Below are 22,156 nucleotides of genomic sequence, written 5' to 3'. Positions count from 1 at the left end.
CAAACTAACTCAAATCTGACAAAACCAAACCAAGAGCTGTTTGATTCTTTTACTTTCTATTTTATATTATTCATTTCATGTATTATTATTATTATTATTATTATTATTATTATTATTAGAGCAGAAACAGATGTGATTTGTCTTTTTGATTGGAGATAAATGTCCAATCAGAAGCAGAGACATCCAGATATTAAAAGAACAACATAAAAGCAGCAAATATACAAAAATCCCTGAAATAAAGAAGCAAATATACGGTTCAGATTTCAACATAAATGTGGATTGTAAAGCTGCAACACAAATAAAGTTTGATTTTCCAACATGTGAAAATGTTCAGGACTGTAAAATCAGACACATGTTTATTTCTGATAATAAGAGTTTCTTAACGGACTGTAAAAGTCTTGTTTGGTGACATTTGGAGAAAGATTTAGTTTTTCCAAACCTGCATGTTCAGCATGATGGAAATAGAAAACAGCTGTTAGTTTGGATGAAGTTTGACAGCAGGAGTCCAGATGTTTTCTTCATCTTTCAAATGAAGTGAAAAAGAGAAAAATGAGAGTTTTTCTGTGATAAAGTAAAGTGGAGAACTTTACCTGGATCTGTAGATGTGATGGTTTCTCCTCCATGCTTGCAGCTCTGTGTGCAGTCTGTGTTTGGATGTTGAGCTGTGAGCTTTTGACTTTCTTCTTCGTTTCCTCTCTCAGCTCCTCGTCACATACCTGATCTGACCTCTGACCTCTGACCTCTGACCCGCTGATCGTCACAGCAGAAGAAGACAAACGGACGTCTGTATTCACTTTGTGTGCAGAAAGTTAACCGACACACGTGTTTCACTGTTTTCTTCCTGGAGAAGAAAACACTTGCTTTTTGTCCAAAGCACATTTTCCAAATATAACTATTAATGTTGATGATTTATATCAAAATGTGACTTTTCATTCAAAGTTGAGTTGTGTGAAGGTTGTAGAAATGAGAAACTGACCCTGCGCTAAACTGTGTGAATAAACAATAGAACTATTAATAATGTTCAGCTTATTATTAGAGTGCCATTTTTCTGAATCTGACAATAAAGATCAAATGAAAGCTTCTATTATTATTTATGATCCTTTTTTATTGGACATAACAGGTGATACTGCAGTTCCATTTATTTCTGCCTGAGTAACATAAACATACAAATGATCAACTTTACTTGGTACAACACAAAAACAGGAAATAAGAAACATTTCAAACAGATTGTAAACAGATTGATGATCCTGTAAATGAGCTTTTTATTGTGGATATTTAGTAAGGCGCTAAACTGTCAGCTGTTTGTCCTCTAATATTCTGTTCACATACAGCCAGAGCTGCAACAATTAGTCCATTCATTGATTATCCATCAACACTAAATTAACACTTAATCATCATTTGAGTCATTTTGAAGCAAACATTTTCTGCTTTTAGCTTCTCAGGTGTGAAGATTGAATGCTTTTCTTTGTCTTACATGATAATAAACAGAATATTTGACTGTTCTGGACTTTAGTTCAGACAAAATGAGACATTTAAAGACGTCGCCTTTGACTCTGTGAAATTACAACCAGCATTTTACACAATTTACACAATTTCCTGACATTTTATAGACAAAACCATGAATTGATGAATCTATGAGTCATAATGTTTATTTACAGCTCTACATGCACATCCAGTAGAGACACATAAAAACATGTCGCTTTCTGAATTGACTATATGATTAAAAAAACAACTAATTGAACAACAAATAAGAGTAAAAACAACAAAGAGCCTCTATAGGCCAGCGGATACTTACTGTCATTATGTGTGTTATAGTTAGTCAGCAAAACTCTTCCAACATTTTTAAAAACCTTGGTCACAACTTGACGTTTCAGTAAACTTTCAGCCGCTGGTGGTTTTCTCTCTGAGAGCTTCTGAGTTTCACTGAGACTCATAAGGATCAAAGCCACGACCTCCGAACCTCCAAACAGTCCTCTAACAGACTGAGCTATCTGCTCTGAGAACATCAGCTTCTTTTTTACAGCTTTTTAAATGACAAACAAACTGTCAGTCATGTGGAAACCATGTTGGTTTAGAAACTGCATTTACAAGCAGTGAGAGATCAGGTTGGTACTAAATAACATGAGAAAGTTTCTCTAACAGGAGGAGACTCTTCCTCCTACAGAGATCACAGAGACACTGAACCAGACCAGACTGTAAACCCAGCACACAGAGGCTGAGTGAATGTGGTGTTGAAGGTGTGGAGGTGGATCAGTGTGTCAGAGGAGACTCTGTAGAAGGACAGAGGGCCAGCAGGACAGTCCACATACACTGCTACTCTGTTAGAGGAGGAGGAGGAGGAGGAGATGGATGTTTCTCTCTTATTGTGCCAGACAGAGTAACGATCATCAGAGCAGAACAGACTCCAGGACTGATCATTCCTTCCAAACCAACAGTCTTCACCATTTCCTTTCCTGCTGATTCCTCTGTAACTCACTGATATATAAACGTTTCCTCTCCACTCGACCTCCCAGTAACAGCGACCAGTCAGATCATTTCTACAAAGCAGCTGACGACAGACATCAAATCTGTCTGGATGATGAGGATATGACTGATCCTCCTTCACATTTGTCACCTTCCTGTTGTTGTCAGACAGTTTGAGTTTTCTGTTTGCTGTGTTTGGATCCAGTGTGAGTCGACAGAAATCTGATGGAGAGAACGAGACACAATACAGCTGCAGTTATTGATCGATCACCTGATTGATGATGACATCATCTTCATCCTCAATAGGATGTGAATGAGTGATGTCACAGTTTGAAGTTTGCTTTGTTTTCATGAATGAAATGAAAAACACACTTACACTTCCTCAGACCTGGTGTCAACCATCGGACTCCAGCAGGCTGCAGGCTGAAAGGAGGAGGGGGGTCAGAGCAGCACGTTCTCTTTCAGCATGCAAACATGGACGTTACATCGCTCTAGTCTACTGTTTGATTATTCTGTTCAAATGTGGGGTTGGGCTTTGATAGACTTTGATCCAATCTGAATCCAGTATCCCAATCCTTCTGAAACCCTGATTGAATCTAATCAGGTTGAACTTTCAACATTTACAGGAAACTTCAGTTAGAAATAACAAAAAGTCAAAGATTGAGTTGAGATGTGTGATCAGCTCTGACAGAGAAAATGTTTCCAGCTCTTCCTCCTCTATCAGACATTGTCTCTCCATACACTCAAAAACATCATTCATGCCATCATTTATTATTAAGCATTTGGATTTCTGTCATTTTCATTCAATCACCACAATTTGAAAATGGATTTATTCAAATCTCATAAAATCTGCAGAAATATTGTAATTCTAAAAATAATGAAATGTAATCAATTAAAACGTATGAACATGGTTTGAATATGGTTTAAGTCAATGAGTTCAAACGTGTGAGATTGGTTTACATATCAAACTCAGGAAGTGGAATCGTTTCTAAACAGATACGTCAGAATTCTCGCCGCCATCTTGACAACCACCTCAGCGCAGCACGAGCGAGCACGAGACACTCGCACAAGGCTGATTACTGGTGAGTTCCATCCATACTCAACGTAGTTCATCTGACAGTTTTCAGTGTGAGTGCATGTTTTATTACTGCAGTTGATACTGTCTCACACATCATCTGCCTATCAAAACCAACCAGGACGCCACTGTATTTACCTCATGTAATGTCAATAAATTACAATGTAAATAAATGAATCCTCTCTGAATGTATATAATATATATTATAATTTTAATGATGGAAATAGTCAGTAGCAGTAGACTGAAGGTGTTTTTATGTAGGAAGGTGTGAAATATACAGCCAGAGAGGTGAGCTTTAACATGGACTAAAAAGTGCCAGAGGATCATTTTCAATAATTCATGTTCATATTTTTGACACTGCTATTCAGAAACTCAGTAATAGCCAGATGCTAATTTAGCCTGTACATGTGTTGCACATGGTGGATGCAAACCCAAACTCTGCTGCACAACCTGGACACCACCAAAAAAAAAGAAAAGAAATAGTCAAAATGGTTCATGTTGGGCTTATGATTTGATAAGTAAAAGGCTCATTATATTGTAGAATTACATGTTAAGTACAAATACATTGAGTGTCTGACTAGAACAGTTTGTGTTTTACAGGAACCTAATTCAACCTCTGACATCTTGTAAGTATGTTGTAAACACATTGAGAACATGTGTAGTATAGTTTACCTGCAGACTGTTGAACTTGCACTTACAAAGCTCTTGTCATGTGTGAACTTGACTGCATTGGTGTGTGGGCTTTATGCGACTTCCCTGCAACAGCTTCATTTAAAGTTGTTTTTTCGAAGGGGAATTATCTGTAACTTCTGACCATCACATGTCTCTTTTCAGCCAATCACATGAGATTTTAGAGTATAATGTAATGTGATCATCACATAGTGTGTAGTTAATGACCCCACAACTAATAGGATGTGTTTTGTCTGTGTTCACAGATATGTGAATGTGGCCGTGTAAAGTGTGTGACATTTCATTATCTACTAGGTATGAGTTGCTAAAACATTTCAGGCTCAAACATTTCCTCCATGGCAGCAATCGCCGGTATCCGTGTGTATATGTAGATTGTCCGTGTACGTTCACAAGGTGGAAGAACCTTTTGAGTCACATATATCAAAAACACAGGAATCTAGAAACACCACATGTTCAGTTCACTACATTTTCTTGTCAGGCGTGTGGATGCCAGGAACTTTCAACAGAGAAGGACTATTTTAGTCACGTAAATCAACATCTTAGGCAATATGAAACCATAACCTGTATGTCTGAAGGATGTACTTTCCAGACAAATATATATAGCACCTTTAACTCTCGTAAAAATCAAAAACATCATCGCCACAACCAAACCCCATAGGCAAAATCAGTCATTTTAGTAACTACAGCACATCTGCTTTCCTTTCAGTACAGTTTGTGTTATTGTATGACTTTGGTGAATCTAAACTGTCCTTTTTAAAACACTGAAGTCACCATGGAGCGATGGAGGCGATGGAGTTTGGTTTGCTTGGATAGGGCAATATTTTATGATGTAAAGGCAGTTTCCTTTCAGTAAAGTCTGACGGTAAAGTAAAGCGGTGAAAATATTATAACGTACACTTAATCTAATATTGTTTGTTTTAGATGGAGCTGTTTTTTAAGTGTCTAAAATATGTTGTGTTGCTGACCCTGTCCACAGCAGCTCATTTTCCGTTTTTGCTTGTTACATGTTCAAAGTGATAGTTCAGGTTCTTACCTATATAGTGACATTAGCTGCTACTTACTAGTTTAATAGATTCTCCAGTTTGACCCATCAGCTGCTTCCCTGTCTTAAAACACAGTGTTACTATTTCAAGTGTGGACACAGCTGAGAAAAGTTTTTGAAGGATGCACAACACATTTTTTGGGATTCATTGTCCAGGATCTTTTCCCAACCCTCTTGCTTGCTAACTGCTAACTACTTTGTTTCTGGAGCTCGACACAACAGAGCCCTCGTCACTGTTCGTTCTGACAACTTGTAGTTGAAATTGTAGCGTAGTGATACAGTGATGGTAAGAGTGTACTGGATTTCTATCTATGCTAAGTGTGAACTCTTACCATAGATAAAAACCCCAACTATCACTTTCATTAAATGAATTTTATCTTTACCAGTTTAGGTCAATATCCTGATTCTACATGATGCCATCATTTTATTTTCATCCAATTCATTTCAACACACAAACACAAACAGCGCTGTTGTTCACACTACGCACTACGATACCTGACAGAGGTGTTGCACTCCTGCTGCACCTGCAGTGAAGTTCGCTGCCAGGATGGACCGCTACCTCCTTACAAAAACTCTACCTGCTCCACCCGATGAAAGCAACCTGAGTCCTGGGCCGTCACCAACACCACCACCAGCAAGCAAAACAAAGACCAAGAAGACGGCAAAGAAAGTTGCGGCTTCAACTATTGAAAAATGGAAAATAGACTGGCTCGGTGTCGAATAAATGAAGAAGACGACTCTCCTCTACTGCAAAAACAGCCTGGAACCACGAAAAACTAATCACGACTTTATCAAAAGAAGTGAACAGGTCAAAAAAGTGTTCGGCTCATCGGCACCAAGCCAGCAAACATAATGGATTTGCTTATGATAAGTAATATTAACGCTAACGCTAGTGTCTTTTGTCTGGCACGTTAGCCAATATAGTGTTAGTAATTTGGCTAACTAACGTTAATGTTAATACATATACGTGGGTCTTGCCGACCGGTGTGGTGATCATTGCAGTTTTACAGAGGCTGTTTTATACTCTCATCTCATATATTCTCACTTTTTTATACAGATATACCGCATTATAGCTATAAAGCAGATCCGTCACTAAGCCACCGTGTGTGCTTTTACATCCCAGCATGATGTGTAACACAATAGCGTCAGCTCCCTGTCCAGCCATGCCAGCTATCCCCAAGCTTCACACAGACGTCCATCCGGCTGTGACTACCTCCGTAGCTGGCTTATTGGAGGAGCAACTCTGCCCCCCGCTGCGTGTCCAGACCTTTTATTCAGAACAGCGAGGCGGAATAAAGGCGCAGCATTCCCGCCTTCGACAGGCTGTGTAAAAAGGGCAGCAACTAACATTAATGGGCTCAGTGCATCGAGTGAAATGAGCTTTTATTCCCAAATCTAGAACATATTTTTACTAACCTATGAGGCGGTGCTGGATAATCGAGTCTATTATGTTATTTTCATCATGTCATCCTGGTCAAAACCTCAGCAGGGATAAATTTGGAGATGAAATAAAGAATGCTAAAAAACCTTCAGCTGAAGGCATTTCCAGAACTGCATCAATAAAGAAGGAATATTACACTCATTTAGGCTCTTTTGACAGTGCTTGTAGCTACTAGTCTGTAATATTGTAAAACTGTGGCATACAACGCATCAGACCCACAATGACAACGGTAGACTGGCTTTGACTTGTAGGAGGTCTGAATATGATATTATCCCCCCAACCAGAACTTTTGGTCAATTTAATTAGATCAAACCAATTAAATATCATCATGATCTCAAGATCATTATGTTATACTGTCATCTAGTGGTTTATACTGAAGGTTCTTCCTAAATAAAACCTTAGTTGTTGAAAGGAAATTGATGCATTAATTTGCTTTTCATCTGCTTATTATTGTAGTTAGAACATGTAGACAATTATTACAAATGAGACGGTGTTTACTGAGGAGGTTTTGGTTACACAAGGTGGTGATTACTGTATTTATTTTAATCTGCGCTCATTTCACATTAAAAACAGCAACTTTCAGCACTAATTACTATTTTTGCCCCCAAAATTTAGTAAATGCCCCAGTTTTTAGGCAGTGGGGGCAAAAGTTGCCCCCCAAAATATTTTTTAATTTCCTACACTGAATTATGGTCTCAGCAAATTTCAGAAAATGGATATCAGGGATTTCTTGAATTGGTAATGTGATGTAAGCAGTACAGTCACTATGGTTTACCTGTCTATCTCTAGTTCCACACAATTGTTCAGCACAGTTTGTAAGAGAGTTTCTTGTTGCTACAGAAAGGTCTGTTTATAATATACAGTATATTCTTGGTCATGCAACAAGCAGCAAAGTGTTTAAGGCCGATTGGCCTCACCTGAGCCTTCACAATGTTTTTGATTCTAATTTCAAGATTAGATTCTAGGAATTGTTATGCTTCTGAAATTACTAATCATAGTTCAGGGTTACCTTAAATTAGCCTTTAACTGTTTGCCTGTCTTTATAGGCATTTGTCTAAGTGGTTGTGCCAAAATAAGTAAATATTTGAAAAGGGAGCACTTTCTTTAACCTTGTGCATGTAAGAACGTTATTTTCTTTTGTTTTTCTGTTTTGTTTTGTTTTTTTAAAGATTAGCAGCCACACATTCCTCCGTTCCCCATTGCTTCTATTCATCTGTTTAGCATCGTCAGGTTAGGCTAACCTATTGTTGCTAACTCTGGAGCTAACCCCCATGCTGCAGCATTTATTAACTGACTGACACACTTTAATCTGTACTGTAAAAAAGACAAGAGAAAGAGAGAGAGACAGCAGCAGTGGTCGAGTGAGCTAGAGAGTGAATGAAGACAGAGAGGGAGCGCTGGTAGAGAAAGTGCCGGTGAATCAGATCAATAAAACGTTATTTTCTGATTGTTTCACAGCGGTTATGTTCCGGAGGACAAATAGACACGCCCACACCTCCACGCCATCCTGCGGCTGAACGCCGCAACGCCTGATTGGGTCTGAATACGGCCTTACTGTTCACCTTTTCCTCTGCTCTGCTCACATTCACCGTCACTTTTCTGACGATCGCTCTCTCGCTTAAACACTCACTCACGTACTGCCCTTTTCTATAAAAGGAGCTACGCAACCTGCAGTTTCCATGGCAACGACACAGACGTTGACTCGCGTTTCGAAACAGCGCTGCTCAGAGGCTCCCAAACGCTATTGATTTCTGAATGAATGGATATTTGGCGTTATTTTTGGCATTTACTGTTATAGCAGAAACACTGTTCATAGTTTTCAAAATGATACATTTAAAATACATTGGGTTTATTCATTTAACGTGCATTAATTTGATGCATTTTAAGTAAATTGGGGATATTGCATAAACCTGGTTATTATTTCTTTTAAACACATTGGATTTATTAATAAGAATACATAACCTCTCATTCCTGCTTGTTTAATTTATGTTTGAATTATAAAAATGCTTCATGTTAAGTTTATTAGTTTGTATATGTAAAAACTATGCAATTCAAATGGATGGAAGTTTTATATGTAATTGAAATACATAAGTCTTACATATTAGGCCTAAATATTTTTTGAGTGTACCTGAGAGTCTCCAGTCTCCAGTGTGGATCCTTCAGTCCAGCAGACAGCAGCTTCTGTCCTTTGTCTCCTGGATGATTGTAACCCAGATCCAGCTCTCTCAGATGGGAGGGGTTGGAGCTCAGAGCTGAGGCCAGAGAAGCACAGCCTTCCTCTGTGATCAGACATCCTGACAGGCTGCAAACACACAAAACAACACACGTCAGACAGTCTGAGAGTCCTGCTGTGTGCAGTCAGATACAACAACAAACTGTCTCCACACTAACTAACTAACTAAAAGATGAACTGAATCAGGGAGCTCCAGAAAGTTGAGCATCCAGCCAGATGGGAAAAGTCAGCAGCTGAGGGATGATTCCGCAGCATGTTTTTAGATGTGAACCCCCTAGGGGGGTCCGGGGTCATGACCCCCCAAGAAGAAAATGTTTTAAATATCAGCTTTAAAATGTGGATTTACAGTCAAGGTTAGCAGGAGGATAAAGAGAAAAACTCACCCTTGAATTAATGTAATCTGACTGCTACAGTAATGTAAGAGGGACATCAGTTCACTGCACACAGCCAAGAGAGCAGAGTCGCGTCCAAAAGTGGATTAAAGTGCATTAATCCACTAAACAATAAAGTTCATCACACAAAACTCAGTGTTTCTCAGGTTGTGCTGAACAAAACTCAGAAGACTCAGCAGCACAAATATTCCTGTTCTCTATTTCTCTGTTTAGAGTCTTTAGGTTAGGCTAACACACTGATGCTAAGCCACTAATGCTATCCCACTGATGCTGACCCATTAATGCTAACACACTGATGCTAACAATTGATGCTAACCCACTTACGCTGACCTATTAATGCTAACACACTGATGCTAACATACTGATGTTAACTCACTGATACTAACCCACTGATGCTAACCCACTGATGCTAACAATTGATGCAAACAACTGAGGCTAACTCACTGATGCTGACCCATTAATGCTAACACACTGATGCTAACCTATTAATGCTTACACACTGATGCTAACATACTGATGTTAACCCACTGATGCTAACAATTGATGCAAACAACTGAGGCTAACTCACTGATGCTAACCCACTGATGCTAACAACTGATGCTAACATACTGATGTTAATCCACTGATACTAACCCATTGATGCTAACCCACTGATAGTAACCCACTGATGCTAACCACTGATGCTAACAATTGATGCTAACAACTGATGCTAACTCACTGATGCTGACCCATTAATGCTAACACACTGATGCTAACCTATTAATGCTTACACACTGATGCTAACATACTGATGTTAACCCACTGATGCTAACCCACTGATACTAACCCACTGATGCTAACAACTGATGCTAACTCACTGATGCTGACCCATTAATGCTAACACACTGATGCTAATGTTTGTCTTATTGATTCATTGGCTTTATTTCCTCGCCCACTGTAGCGAGTGAATCTGTCTGTAGTGAAACCGGGGCTAACCTGTTCTTCCTCTGCAGGCTGCACTTCACTCAGCTGCCCAACAGACCTGCTGCTTCTTCCCACTTTAACCTGAATAACAAACCGGGGCTCGGTGCTCTGGTTGGATCCAAGAGAGCCAGGGCTAACGTTAGCTGGGAGGCTAGCGGAGGCTAACTGACTGTGCTTCCCTCCAGTCATGCTGCGGCTAACGCTCCGCTAGCCTCCCAGCTAACCCCGGCTCTCCGTTTAGATCCAGTGAAGTGGAGCCTGCGGAGGAAACAACGGGACCGTCAGGATGTAATAGTCCGTGGAGGAGCTGCGGTGTTCGGCTGCACAGATAGGAAACCCCTCGGCTGACAGGATGTACCACTCTGTTTGAAAAAACCTTTTTCTTCTTCTTTGTGGTTTATAACGGCGGTTGGCAACCAGCGTATTAGGTGCATTACCGCCACCTTCTGCTTCAGACTGTGGACCAGAGATTAAATCCTACACATTAATCCTGTCTGTCTAATAAACTCAAAGAAAACTACTGCTGCACCCACTTGGCAGGTTCATTAAAGTTTTAATGCTGAGCTCCTGAACTCCAGTCTTCCTGAGTTCTTCCTTCATAATTTGTCTTTATTGATCATTAATACAATCTATGATTGCAGGTGTAATAGTCTCCTCAGCCAGCTGGAATAAAATATGTGCACATATCTGCATCGGCAAAAATGAGTCAAAAAGTAATCATGTTAAATAATTGTGATCTCAATATTGACCAAAATAATCGTGAGTATGATTTTTGCCATAATCGAGCAGCTCTAGTTCTTATATTAACATAGTGTGCTTCAATCTCAATTTTCATTTCTTCACATATTTATTATAAAAAACATCTTTCAAACTAAACAAATCCTAATTTGATAATAAAATATGAATATATTATATAATGAATATGAATATATTTCACTCTAATAGGTTCTTCAAGTTCACCTGTGTAAAAATTGTTTCTATGTTTGTTTTATTTTATTTCATCTTCTGTTGACAATTTCAATGAGTTCCTTTAAAATAAGCTGTTGGAATATCCAGGGTCTTTCCTCCTCAGTCTTTGATCTGAAGAGTAAAACCTATCAATAATAATGACATCATAATCCTATCAGAAACATGGTGTAGAGGTGATGTACCCACACACTGCCCAATGAGTTTGAGATTACATCTGTAAAAATGCCTTTTATTATATTGTATTTACTATTATTGTTGATATTTGCATATTATTGTATAATTATGAATCATCTGTTTATAATTTTCTGTACTGCTTTGGCAACATAGGTTTCTGATCTGTCAATAAAGCTTATTTGAATTTGAAATTGACAGAGATGAAGATGAGATGAAGAAGCAACAGAAACTTGAGCTCCTACTTCAGTAAGTGATCTAATTGCTTTTAGATCAAGTTTAGTAAGAAGAGTTTTATACTGAATTCAATGTAAAGAATTTGGGAACAATTTGGGAAAGTTTCAAGTCAACGTGAGAAACCAGAAAACTAAAATCAACAAAGCAAACTTTGGGAGAAGCTGGTTACCTGACTAGCTAACTGCTAACAACACCAACTGTCAACTGTCAGCTACCAACTGCCACGAGACTCAGACCTAAACCAGGACAAGTAAAGAAAATGGACCCAGAACAACTCCAACCAGATGGATGGAGTCTAGATAGTCTGGTGATCCACTACCCAGAGGACATGACCGATGAAGCAGGGAGGAAGAAATAGAGAAGCGAGCTGCTCAGAGACCATCCTGAGACACTCAGTGCTGACTTTAAAAGGCAAAGTGACAGAGCAGTAATCACAGACCTGCTGCTCTTTACAGAGCAGCCAGAAGCTTTCCACGATCCCTGAGCAATATAATGACCTGAAAATGATAGAAACAAATCCATCCCACAGCTATACACACATACTGAACCACAATTCAACATCTATTTCTACAACACAGACTCAGTGATGGTTCAAGGGTCTCAGATATAACTGGAAGAGTGTGAGAAAGATTTCAGCAGAATGAAAACTGTCGCTGGCAGGAAAAAGGTCTCTGTGCCTTTAACAACAGCATCTACAGCAGCATCAGACTCAAACACCAAGACTCCAACTATCAGAGCTGCTGCTCAAGCAGGTTGACCCTCCCAGCCTTCAGATCCCAGCACTACTGCTCCAACCTCCCATGTCCACACAGCCTCCAGCACTCCTTCACCTGCCTGCTTTAACAGCACTCAGACACCAGGACACCAGCGTCAGTGCAGCACATCCAGGAGTGTCTCTCCCTCCTACAAGTGGACATCATAGAATTCAAAGAAAACAAACTGTTCAACAGCTGAAAGATGAAATGAAACTGTTGAAAGAAGAAACCGATACTGCTGTTAGACAGTTGAGAGAAAGTATGAATGAGCTTCACAGAACAAATGAAACTCTCAGACATGAACATCAGGTGAGAAATGAGACGGATCAGAGAGACACTTCCTGTCAATCTGGAGGAGAAGCTGCTTAGGATGGAAGCAACAGACCAGCATCCCAGTCTCCCCAGTCCTCCACAGACTGGTCCCAGCATCCTCAGGCAGAACCACAACATAGTCTCCCCAGTCCTCCACAGACTGGTCCCAGCATCCTCAGGCAGAACCACATCCCAGTCTCCCCAGTCCTCCACAGATTGGTCCCAGCATCCTCAGGCAGAACCACATCCCAGTCTCCCCAGTCCTCCACAGACTGGTCCCAGCATCCTCAGGCAGAACCACATCCCAGTCTCCCCAGTCCTCCACAGACTGGTTCCAGCATCCTCAGGCAGAACCACATCCCAGTCTCCCCAGTCCTCTACAGACTGGTCCCAGCAGGCAGAACCACAGTGAACACACATCAGTCCATCATGTAGACCAGGTCTGCACATTATTTGATATGAAACCAGTCAGACTGAAATCTGTTGTGGGGAGACTGGAGTAACCTGTTTTACTTCTACATGACTTTCAACTGGCAGCTAAACATCAACTTGTTGAGCGCTAGGCTAATGTTAGCTTAGCTGGCTAGCTACCATCTGTAGCAAACCGTTATCTATCTGTCCATCGTTTATGTTGACTGGTTTTCACTGATTGAACCTTCAACAACAATAATATGAATCTTATTGTTGTTATTCCATCATGTGGATGTTTGATCTAAACTCAGAACTATGAGCTAAAGTTGAGCGATGCTGTGTTTACATATTCCACGCTGGTCTGTGTCACGCACACGCACGCTGGAAACAATCCCATTGGCTCGTGAGTGTGACAATCTGCAACAACATCATCTGGTTGATGCAACTCTCACTGTTTTATTGACACAATCAGAGTCCACAGAGAATGAATGGAGAGTTATCTCTCTCTCTCTCTCAGCTAAATAAATATTCATAATGTTTTATAACAATAATCAGAACACATTATAAAGCATTTTATAAAGATTTAAAAGGTCAAGAATCATATCAATCATTTTATAAAGCATTATAATCACTTATCACTCACCAAGTTTTTCAATGAGTCACTTTTGTTGATCAAACGTTTACATTAAAGTAAAATATAAATAGAGATAGTTTCAGGTTTTATCTATAATTTGAGTGTTTAGTGAGTTTTTTGGGGAAACGTTAGTGAAATGTAAATGTTCATCATTCAGTTGTTCATTGTCTGTTATGACTCGTTAAACTAATTAATTCATTTTACAACATTTTGTGTTCTTATAAAGATTTTAATGATATTTTTTCACTTTTCTTAAAGCAAAAAATGAGCACTTATAGTGATTTATAAGCAGCTTGTAATGTATTATATCTGTCTATTCCTCAGGAATTACATTACTTCACTTAAAGCATCCAATGACCAGTTAAGAGTCACTTATAACCACATTTTAATGCATTATAACAGTGATTATTAATGCATTATAAAATGATTAGAATGTATTACAACTACGAGAATTATAATACACTATGATCCTTGTAAAACATGTCAGTGACTGACCAGCAGTTATGAAGTATTATGATTCTTGACCTTATAAGTCATTATAAAATGCTTTATGTGTTATGATTATTGTTATGAAGCATTATGAATATTTATGAGTGTCTATAACTATAATTATACAGTGCTAGAAGCAGATTATAACACATTATAAGTATGTTTATAATGCATTATAGACATGGGCTTCATAGAAAGTGTTACCATAAACATTTCTCAACTAAATTGTCTCTATTTCTTTTTTAGTAGATGTACATTTCAAATTAATGCACATATCGGGCCTTTTACATGTTTTAGTACATACACATCAGCTTTTAAGTCCATTTCAAATAAGCACAAACTGCCTTACGTGCTTTCCCAGCGCTACAACAGCAGCTTAGCATGTAGCACTTAGCCTAGCTTCTAGGCTGTAATTAAGCCTACAGTGGTTAGCGGCTAAAAAGCTGCATCAGCTATATTCTCATCATATCACACAAACATTATATCCTGACTGGCTTTTTGCTTCGCCATACCTTTCAAGGTAAACCAACACACCATTAAATAATTTTGGAACAAAACCTTAATGCTAACCAGCTAACCTCGGGTGGCTAACTCACCAGGATAATCCATTAATTTGGAGGGAAACGCCCGCCGGAGTCCCGAAGATTCTTTTTCCACAGCCGCTCTGCAGCTTAGCAGTTTTCTCTCTCTGGCAACACGCCAGCTCCACTCGGTTTCAACTTATTTAAATCTGACATTAAAACGCCTTATTTTACTCTTTCCAAACTAACTCATTTTAGCCAAACACCCGTCTGAGTAGCTGCGCTGCAGTAAGTGAAGGGAGACTAGAAACTTCTCTGTGCATAGCTGCCTAGCTAGCAACTACTGCTAGCATCTACCGCTGGCAGCTACCACTAGCCTGCACGTGAGGCATTTAGAGAACATCAGTAAATTTTAGCGTCTGCCACTAGCCTGGGCGTGAGGCGTTTAGGGAACATCAGTAAATTGTAGAATCTACCACTAGCCTGCGCGTAAGGCATTTAGGGAACATCAGTAAATTGTAGCATCTGCCACTAGCCTGCGCGTGAGGCGTTTAGGGAACATTGGTAAATTGTAGAATCTACCACTAGCCTGCGCGTAAGGCATTCAGGGAACATCAGTAAATTGTAGCATCTGCCGCTAGCCTGCGCGTGAGGCATTTAGGGAACATCAGTAAATTTTAGCGTCTGCCACTAGCCTGCCCGTGAGGCGTTTGGGGAACATCAGTAAATTTTAGCATCTATCACTAGCCTGCACGTGAGGCGTTTAGGGAACATCAGTAAATTGTAGAGTCTATATATATTGGAGTCTATAATATATATATTAACACTGTTTACTACAAAGAACACTATAGTCTTATGACTTGAAAGTTCACTAACATTGTTCAAATGGTCTGGAAAGGATGCAAAAACTCAATCACATATTCCTTCACACGCACAATTTGTCCAGTTCTGTCAAAATCATCTGCCTTGAAATGACAGCTAAAGAGAAGTGTAGTGCCATTTGGCTCAAAATCCTTCCATCTGACAGCTATGGCCAAGCTAAGGCTGAGCGATGTAACCAAAATCTCATATTCCGATATAGGTAATTTCATATTCTGATAATGATAGCTATCCCGATGTAACATATTTTAATTCAGTGAATAAATAGATGGTCCGTTGTGTGTGTGTGTGCAGCGCAGCAAAGGAGAGACAAACAGCGGTGAAGAGTTGATGACAACTAAACTTGTTACATTACTGTAAGTGCAATAAAAGCTTTGTGAGTAAAAAGCCAAGAAGTGTAATTTATCAATGTAATCCGTGCAAAAGATGAATGTGATTTGAATCACAACGAAATAGAGCATAATATGAAGAGATCACATCGTCACATGATATAGATCGTCATAGAATGTTTGACAAAAACAAGGCCATCTCAAGATGACTGAATTATGCAGCCAGTGCATTAAACTAGTAGCATAAATATGACTTACTAGATCTAGCTAATTTAAGCTAATGTTAGCTAATGTGTATAATCTCATGAGCACAAACACATTCCAGCTGATCATTTTCTTAAAGTAAATTATACAAATAATGAGGTCACTGTTAAGCCTGCAGTGCTGAACTTTTACATATAAATGAACGTAAATCTCATGTCGGGTGTGACATTCCCACGTTGGCTGTTTGACCATTAATCATGTGGCTCTTCTTGACTTTCCAAATGTTAATGGACCAAATGGATCAAATTCTGATAGTGAACCAAGTGATTTCATTGTGATACTCAAAACAATTTATCCACTGTTAAACAGTTGCAACATTAGGTTATGGCCAGTATGTACTGCATGTGAGTAGTTTAGGGAACATCGGTAATTTGATGCCTTTTTAAAGACATCAGAGTGTTATTTAAGGTGTAAAAAAGTAACACAACACAAATGCTGTGTTTTTGTGTCAGAAACTTTGTAAAAGCTACTCCCCCTCTTCTTTAATTTATTTGTTGATGTATTGTCTCAAAATATAAAAAGTGACATTTAACTTGTTGAGTGGTGTGAAGACATTATTATCAGGCCTCAATAATCAGGCAAGGAATGAGACTTTTAAAATGGGCAATTAGTAACTTGATTCCTGATTATGAAGTTTATTTCTCTGTAATTAGTAATTTCTGGTGCCTACAATTAAAAAAAAAGACATTTAGGAAATTTAGTTCAAAGTTGGACTGATCTGCTAAAATTATAAATAAATTGGTCAGAATGTAAATGGTTTAAAAATTTACTTCATTTTACTGACCTGCAGATGTTAGACAGAAACTAGTTGGAAATTAAGCTGCAACAACTCACATACTTACCATGAAATTACCATGAAATTCAAGGTAAATGTTGGGATAATTTGTAGGCTGATTTCAAAGAAATTTTAAAGAAGTTACTTGGTAATTATCACCTAATTACCATGAAGTTTTCAGAGCTGTAAAATGAAGTGTTACCAAAACCTGTAAAATCATCTGTGGTATTAAAAAAATCAACAACATAAACAAAAGAAAACAATATAATCTGCATGAAAAGTAATTCTCTACTGCTGAAATTTAGTAAAAACTGGTTTGACAAATCATATCAGCAGAGACAATTCTACACAGGTTTAATGTTTATCCTCTAATATCATTCACATTTTAAATGTTCATCGGATGAACAGGTTGATGAATCCTGACCTGAGAGTTTCCAGTGTACAGTGTGGACTCTCCAGTCCAGCAGACAGCAGCTTCACTCCTGAATTCTGCAAGTTGTTGTTACTGAGGTCAAGCTCTCTCAGACAAGAGGACTGGGAGCTGAGAACTGAGGACAGAGCTGCACAGCTTCTCTCTGAGAGGTTACAGTCAGTCAGCCTGGAGAGGAAATATAAAGAAAAAAAGTAAGAAGTTCTTTATTTTTCTCTCCTGTTAAAAAGATAGCAGAATATTTAAATAATGACAAATGAATTCAACTATCTGTGTACTTACAGAGCTTTGTTGGAGGCTTTGACCACTGGCAGCAGCCTCAAAAGAGCCTCCTCTGAAGCAGAGTATTTCTTCAAGTCAAACACGTCCAGATCTTTTTCTGATGACAGTAAGATGAAGACCAGAGCTGACCACTGAGCAGGAGACAGTTTATCTGTGGAGAGACTTCCTGATCTCAGGTACTGTTGGATCTCCTTCACTAGAGAACGATCATTCAGTTCATTCAGACAGTGGAACAGATTGATGCTTCTCTCTGCAGACAGATTCTCACTGATTTTCTTCTTGATGTACTCAATTGTTTTCTGATTGGTCTGTGCACTACTTCCTGTCTGTGTCAGCAGACCTCGTAGGAGGGTCTGATTGGTCTTCAGTGAAAGACCCAGGAGGAAGCGGAGGAACAAGTCCAGGTCTCCATTTGGTCTCTGTAACGCCTCATCCACAGCACTCTGGCAGAAACGTGTCTGTTCAGTTTTTTTTTCTTTAAAGATTTTAGACCACCAGGATTTTTTTTTTTCTTCTAGCAGATTGACTCCAGAGTTGATGAATGTCAGATGGACATGAAGAGCAGCCAGAAACTCCTGAACACTCAGATGGACAAAGCAGAACACCGTTTCTTTAAACATCCCACAGTCCTCCTCTTTAAAGATCTGTGTGAACACTCCTGAGTACACTGAGGCTTCTCTGATATCGATGCCACACTCTGTCAGGTCTGATTCATAGAAGATCAGGTTGCCTTTCTGCAGCTGCTCAAAAGCCAGTTTTCCCAGAGACTCAATCATCTTCCTGCTCTCTGGACGCCAGTGTGGATCTGTCTCAGCTCCTCCATTATACTTGATGTTCTTCACTTTAGACTGAAGCACCACGAGACGGAGGTACAGCTCCGTCAGACTCGCAGGCAGCTCTTCTCTCTCTCTACTCTTCATGGTCCACTCCAGAACTGTAGCAGTGATCCAGCAAAAGACTGGGATGTGGCACATGATGTGGAGGCTTCGTGATGTCTTGATGTGGGAGATGATGGTGCTAGCCTGCTTCTTATCACTGAATCTTTTCCTGAAGTACTCCTCCTTCTGTGGGTCAGTGAACCCTCTGACCTCTGTCACCATGCCGACACACTCAGGAGGGATCTGATTGGCTGCTGCTGGTCGTGTGGTTATCCAGAGGCGAGCAGAGGGAAGCATTTTCCCCCTGATGAGGTTTGTCAGCAGCACATCCACTGAGGTGGACTCTGTAACATCAGTCAGGATCTGATTGTTGTGGAAGTCCAGAGGAGGGCGACACTCATCCAGACCGTCAAAGATAAACACAACCTGGAACTCTTCAAACCTGCAGATTCCTGCTTCTTTGGTTTCAGTGAAGAAGTGATGAACAAGTTCCACCAAGCTGTACTTTTTCTCTTTCAGCACATTCAGCTCTCTGAAAGTGAAGGGAAATGTGAACTGTATGTCCTGGTTGGCTTTGTCTTCAGCCCAGTCCAGAGTGAACTTCTGTGTTAAGACTGTTTTCCCAATGCCAGCCACTCCCTTTGTCATCACTGTTCTGATTGGTTCATCTCTTCCAGGTGAGGCTTTAAAGATGTCTTCTTGTCTGATTGTTGTTTCTGGTCTGTCTGGTTTCCTGGATGCTGTTTCAATCTGTCTGACCTCATGTTCATCATTGACCTCTGCAGTCCCTCCCTCTGTGATGTAGAGCTCTGTGTAGATCTGATTCAGAAGGGTTTTCTGCTTCTTTCTGTTTCCTGCTTTAGCAATCCCCTCAAACACACACTGGAACTTCTCCTTCAGGTTAGACTTCAGTTTGCGCTGGCACTGAGCAAGAATCTCTGAATGAATAAACAACAATAGACAGAAATGAGAAGATGTTATAGAAAATATGAATCATAAAAATATTTTCATATAAGTGTGGTTTAAGTTTCACAGTATTATGGAAAGATCATTGAATAATATTCAACAAGCAGAGGGTCTGTTTAGGTGCCAGTATAGTTAATCAGAACTGCTTGTAGGATGGTTGAACATGGTTGAATGTTTCCAGCATCAGATCTATTGTTAGAACTTTTAATTGTTCTGAACCTGATGATCCAGGGTTAGGGTTACTTTACACAGTGATTGCTCAGGTTTGTGGAGGAGAGAAACTTCTCTCTCAGGCTTCCTTTTTAAATTCATTGCACAGCTACTTCTGTCACTTTTCTGTGCGTGAAACACCATAAATCCCCTCCAGGAGACACTTCCTGGGAATGTTCACCTTTATCCCCAAATTTAAACAGTTATCATGTCTCCCCCTCATTCTATGGAGACCTGCAACACAAAGACTGGAAACAAGGGGAAACAGCAGCCTGGTTGATGTCCAAAGGTAACGTATGCTGTTTCCACTACAGGAACTCAACGTGTATCCATTGTTACTGGTTCTGCTTGTGTTTCCACTGTTCTCCCCTCACTTTGAGGATGAGCTGCTGAACCTAAATGATATTTAATCCAAGTTCAGGTTCTCTCAGAGGAAGGAATGCAACAGCTGGTTTAAAGCAGGAATTAATAATACAGGACATGAGTTTAGACAAACATTGCAGGGAAGTTAGTTTCAGTGTACAGTATACTCTGCCTACTGTCACAACTCCACACAGTTGACCAATCAGGGTGTAAAGTGGATGTGATTGTTGGTTTTGGAGCAGTTCAACAAAAATTGTTGGACTTCGCCCTCTAGAGGAGGTCTGACTATCCAACAAGTGCTTCAGCTGGAGCACACTGAAGCCTTAAGAACCATTCACACCTGGACTCATGGGACTCTAAGGACTGACAGGCAGATGGAATAATGACCCACATGTGGCTTAATAATGGTGAGTTCAGACAGAACACAAAGTGAATTTTTCACGCAGTGCGTATCGCTGGGCTTTATGAATGTATTGAACGTACAGAGAGGAGAGAGAAAAAGGAGAGAAACTGGAGGGAAATAATAGAAAGAACCAGAGTTCCTGCTGAGTTCTGAGTTCAGTCAGAGGCTGAACTAAACACAAACACACAGAGGCACACTCCCAAAGACACGGTTGGTGTGTCTGTTGTTAGCTGGCTAACAGCTAATGTACAGCTGGTATTTTGGCTGTTGGGTCAAATAAACACAAATGATCCAGCAGTAAATCTTGTGCGAGTAACACAAGGTGAAAATTGGCTTTGTGTTGTGTCTAAACACAGCTTTAAGGTGTAAACAGCCCTGCAGAGGTTAAACACCTGTGACTTCCCACCAGTCAGTCAGAACTAAAGAAGACTTTTGGATGAGAGAAGAAACACTTTGAAGAATCTAAAACAAGTCCACCGACTGTTGACTGAGCACTTCTAAATATCTTTGTAACATCACATTTTTAATCTTTCCATGACTTACCTGAAGGATCTGAGATGGTATTTGACAAACGTTCCAATAGATCATTCTGATTGATCTTCCCCAAAACCATTCTGGTCACTTTAATAGTGTTAATACAGTAGTTCTTGACCATCAGATCCACTGTGTCCATTCTGTCTGCATTTTCCAGTCGACTCTTTGGGATTGTTTTGAAACCTTCAAGCTCCCCACGCTGACACAGGTACCACTTGAATTTTTTAAAGTCATCAGCTCGCAAATCCTCCAAACACTCCAAGAGGACCTTTGTAGGTGTCGCCATCTTTTGTCTTGCTAAGATCTGAAAGGTATGACAAAAATTTGTATTTGATTAACAATTACACAGTTAATTTTCTGGATTAGCAACACTGAAGTATTGATTAATATTATTAAAAATAGAACTGGAAAAGCAGGTTACCCAACCTATTTCCTGACAAAGCACAATACAACTTTTAATGAAATAGATTTAGCTGCAGATGAATTTAATGATTTTTTGTTAATATTGGACCTAATTTAGCTTAAGGAGATTATTAAGCCTAGCAGTAAAGATGATGTGGAAAGTAAAACTGTTAATGTAAATAAACTATCCATGTTAATAAGGGGAACAGATGAAATGATTGACTTTGTTAAAACATTTAAGAGTGAGAAGTCTACAGACTGGAATGGAATTGACTGACTATGGTTAAATATTATTGAGTGTGTGGTGAAACCACTGACACATATTGTCATTGTCCTGTCACAGTCCTGTCTGGTCTCATTGTGTTTTCTGGGTTTTGGTTGTCTGTTTGCTCTGTGTGTCCCTCCTGTGTTCCTGTACTCCTCCCCAGCCTGCTTTTCCCTCCACACCTGTCCTGCATCAGCCTCGTCAGCCCTGCCCTGTTCCATTTGTTCTCCCAGCCAATCGGCTCCCTTCCTGTTCTCCTGCCTAGTCACCTGTTCCCTGTTCCCTCGTTAGTTCTGTCTGTATTTAAGTCCAGTTTTCAGTTCAGTCTTTGTTGAATAGTCTGTTCATTCTGCCTGTTCCTGAGCTACAGTTGTTGTT

At 39.7% G+C, this 22,156-nt stretch overlaps 2 protein-coding genes across 2 annotated transcripts in view; one reads left to right on the top strand and one right to left on the bottom strand.

Annotated features, from left to right (window-relative positions):
- The window catches only part of LOC122976060 (NLR family CARD domain-containing protein 3-like), a 395,924-nt gene that overhangs the window by 317,320 nt on the left and 56,448 nt on the right, over positions 1-22,156 (top strand). The window lies entirely within an intron of this gene.
- On the bottom strand, positions 1,085-21,516 carry LOC122976063 (NLR family CARD domain-containing protein 3-like). The gene is made up of 6 exons (XM_044344330.1): positions 21,121-21,516; positions 17,758-19,573; positions 17,470-17,643; positions 8,840-9,013; positions 2,840-2,886; positions 1,085-2,685 (listed from the first exon to the last, which is right to left on the bottom strand). The coding sequence occupies exons 1-6, from the start codon at positions 21,395-21,397 to the stop codon at positions 2,168-2,170; spliced, it is 3,006 nt and encodes a 1,001-aa protein (XP_044200265.1). The 5' UTR covers positions 21,398-21,516; the 3' UTR covers positions 1,085-2,167.

The sequence above is a fragment of the Thunnus albacares genome, chromosome 24 (assembly GCF_914725855.1).
Source record: "Thunnus albacares chromosome 24, fThuAlb1.1, whole genome shotgun sequence".
NCBI classification, from domain to species: Eukaryota; Metazoa; Chordata; class Actinopteri; order Scombriformes; family Scombridae; genus Thunnus; species Thunnus albacares.
The sequence above is the reverse complement of the archived record's forward strand: the minus strand, read 5'-3'. Positions and strand labels throughout refer to the sequence as shown.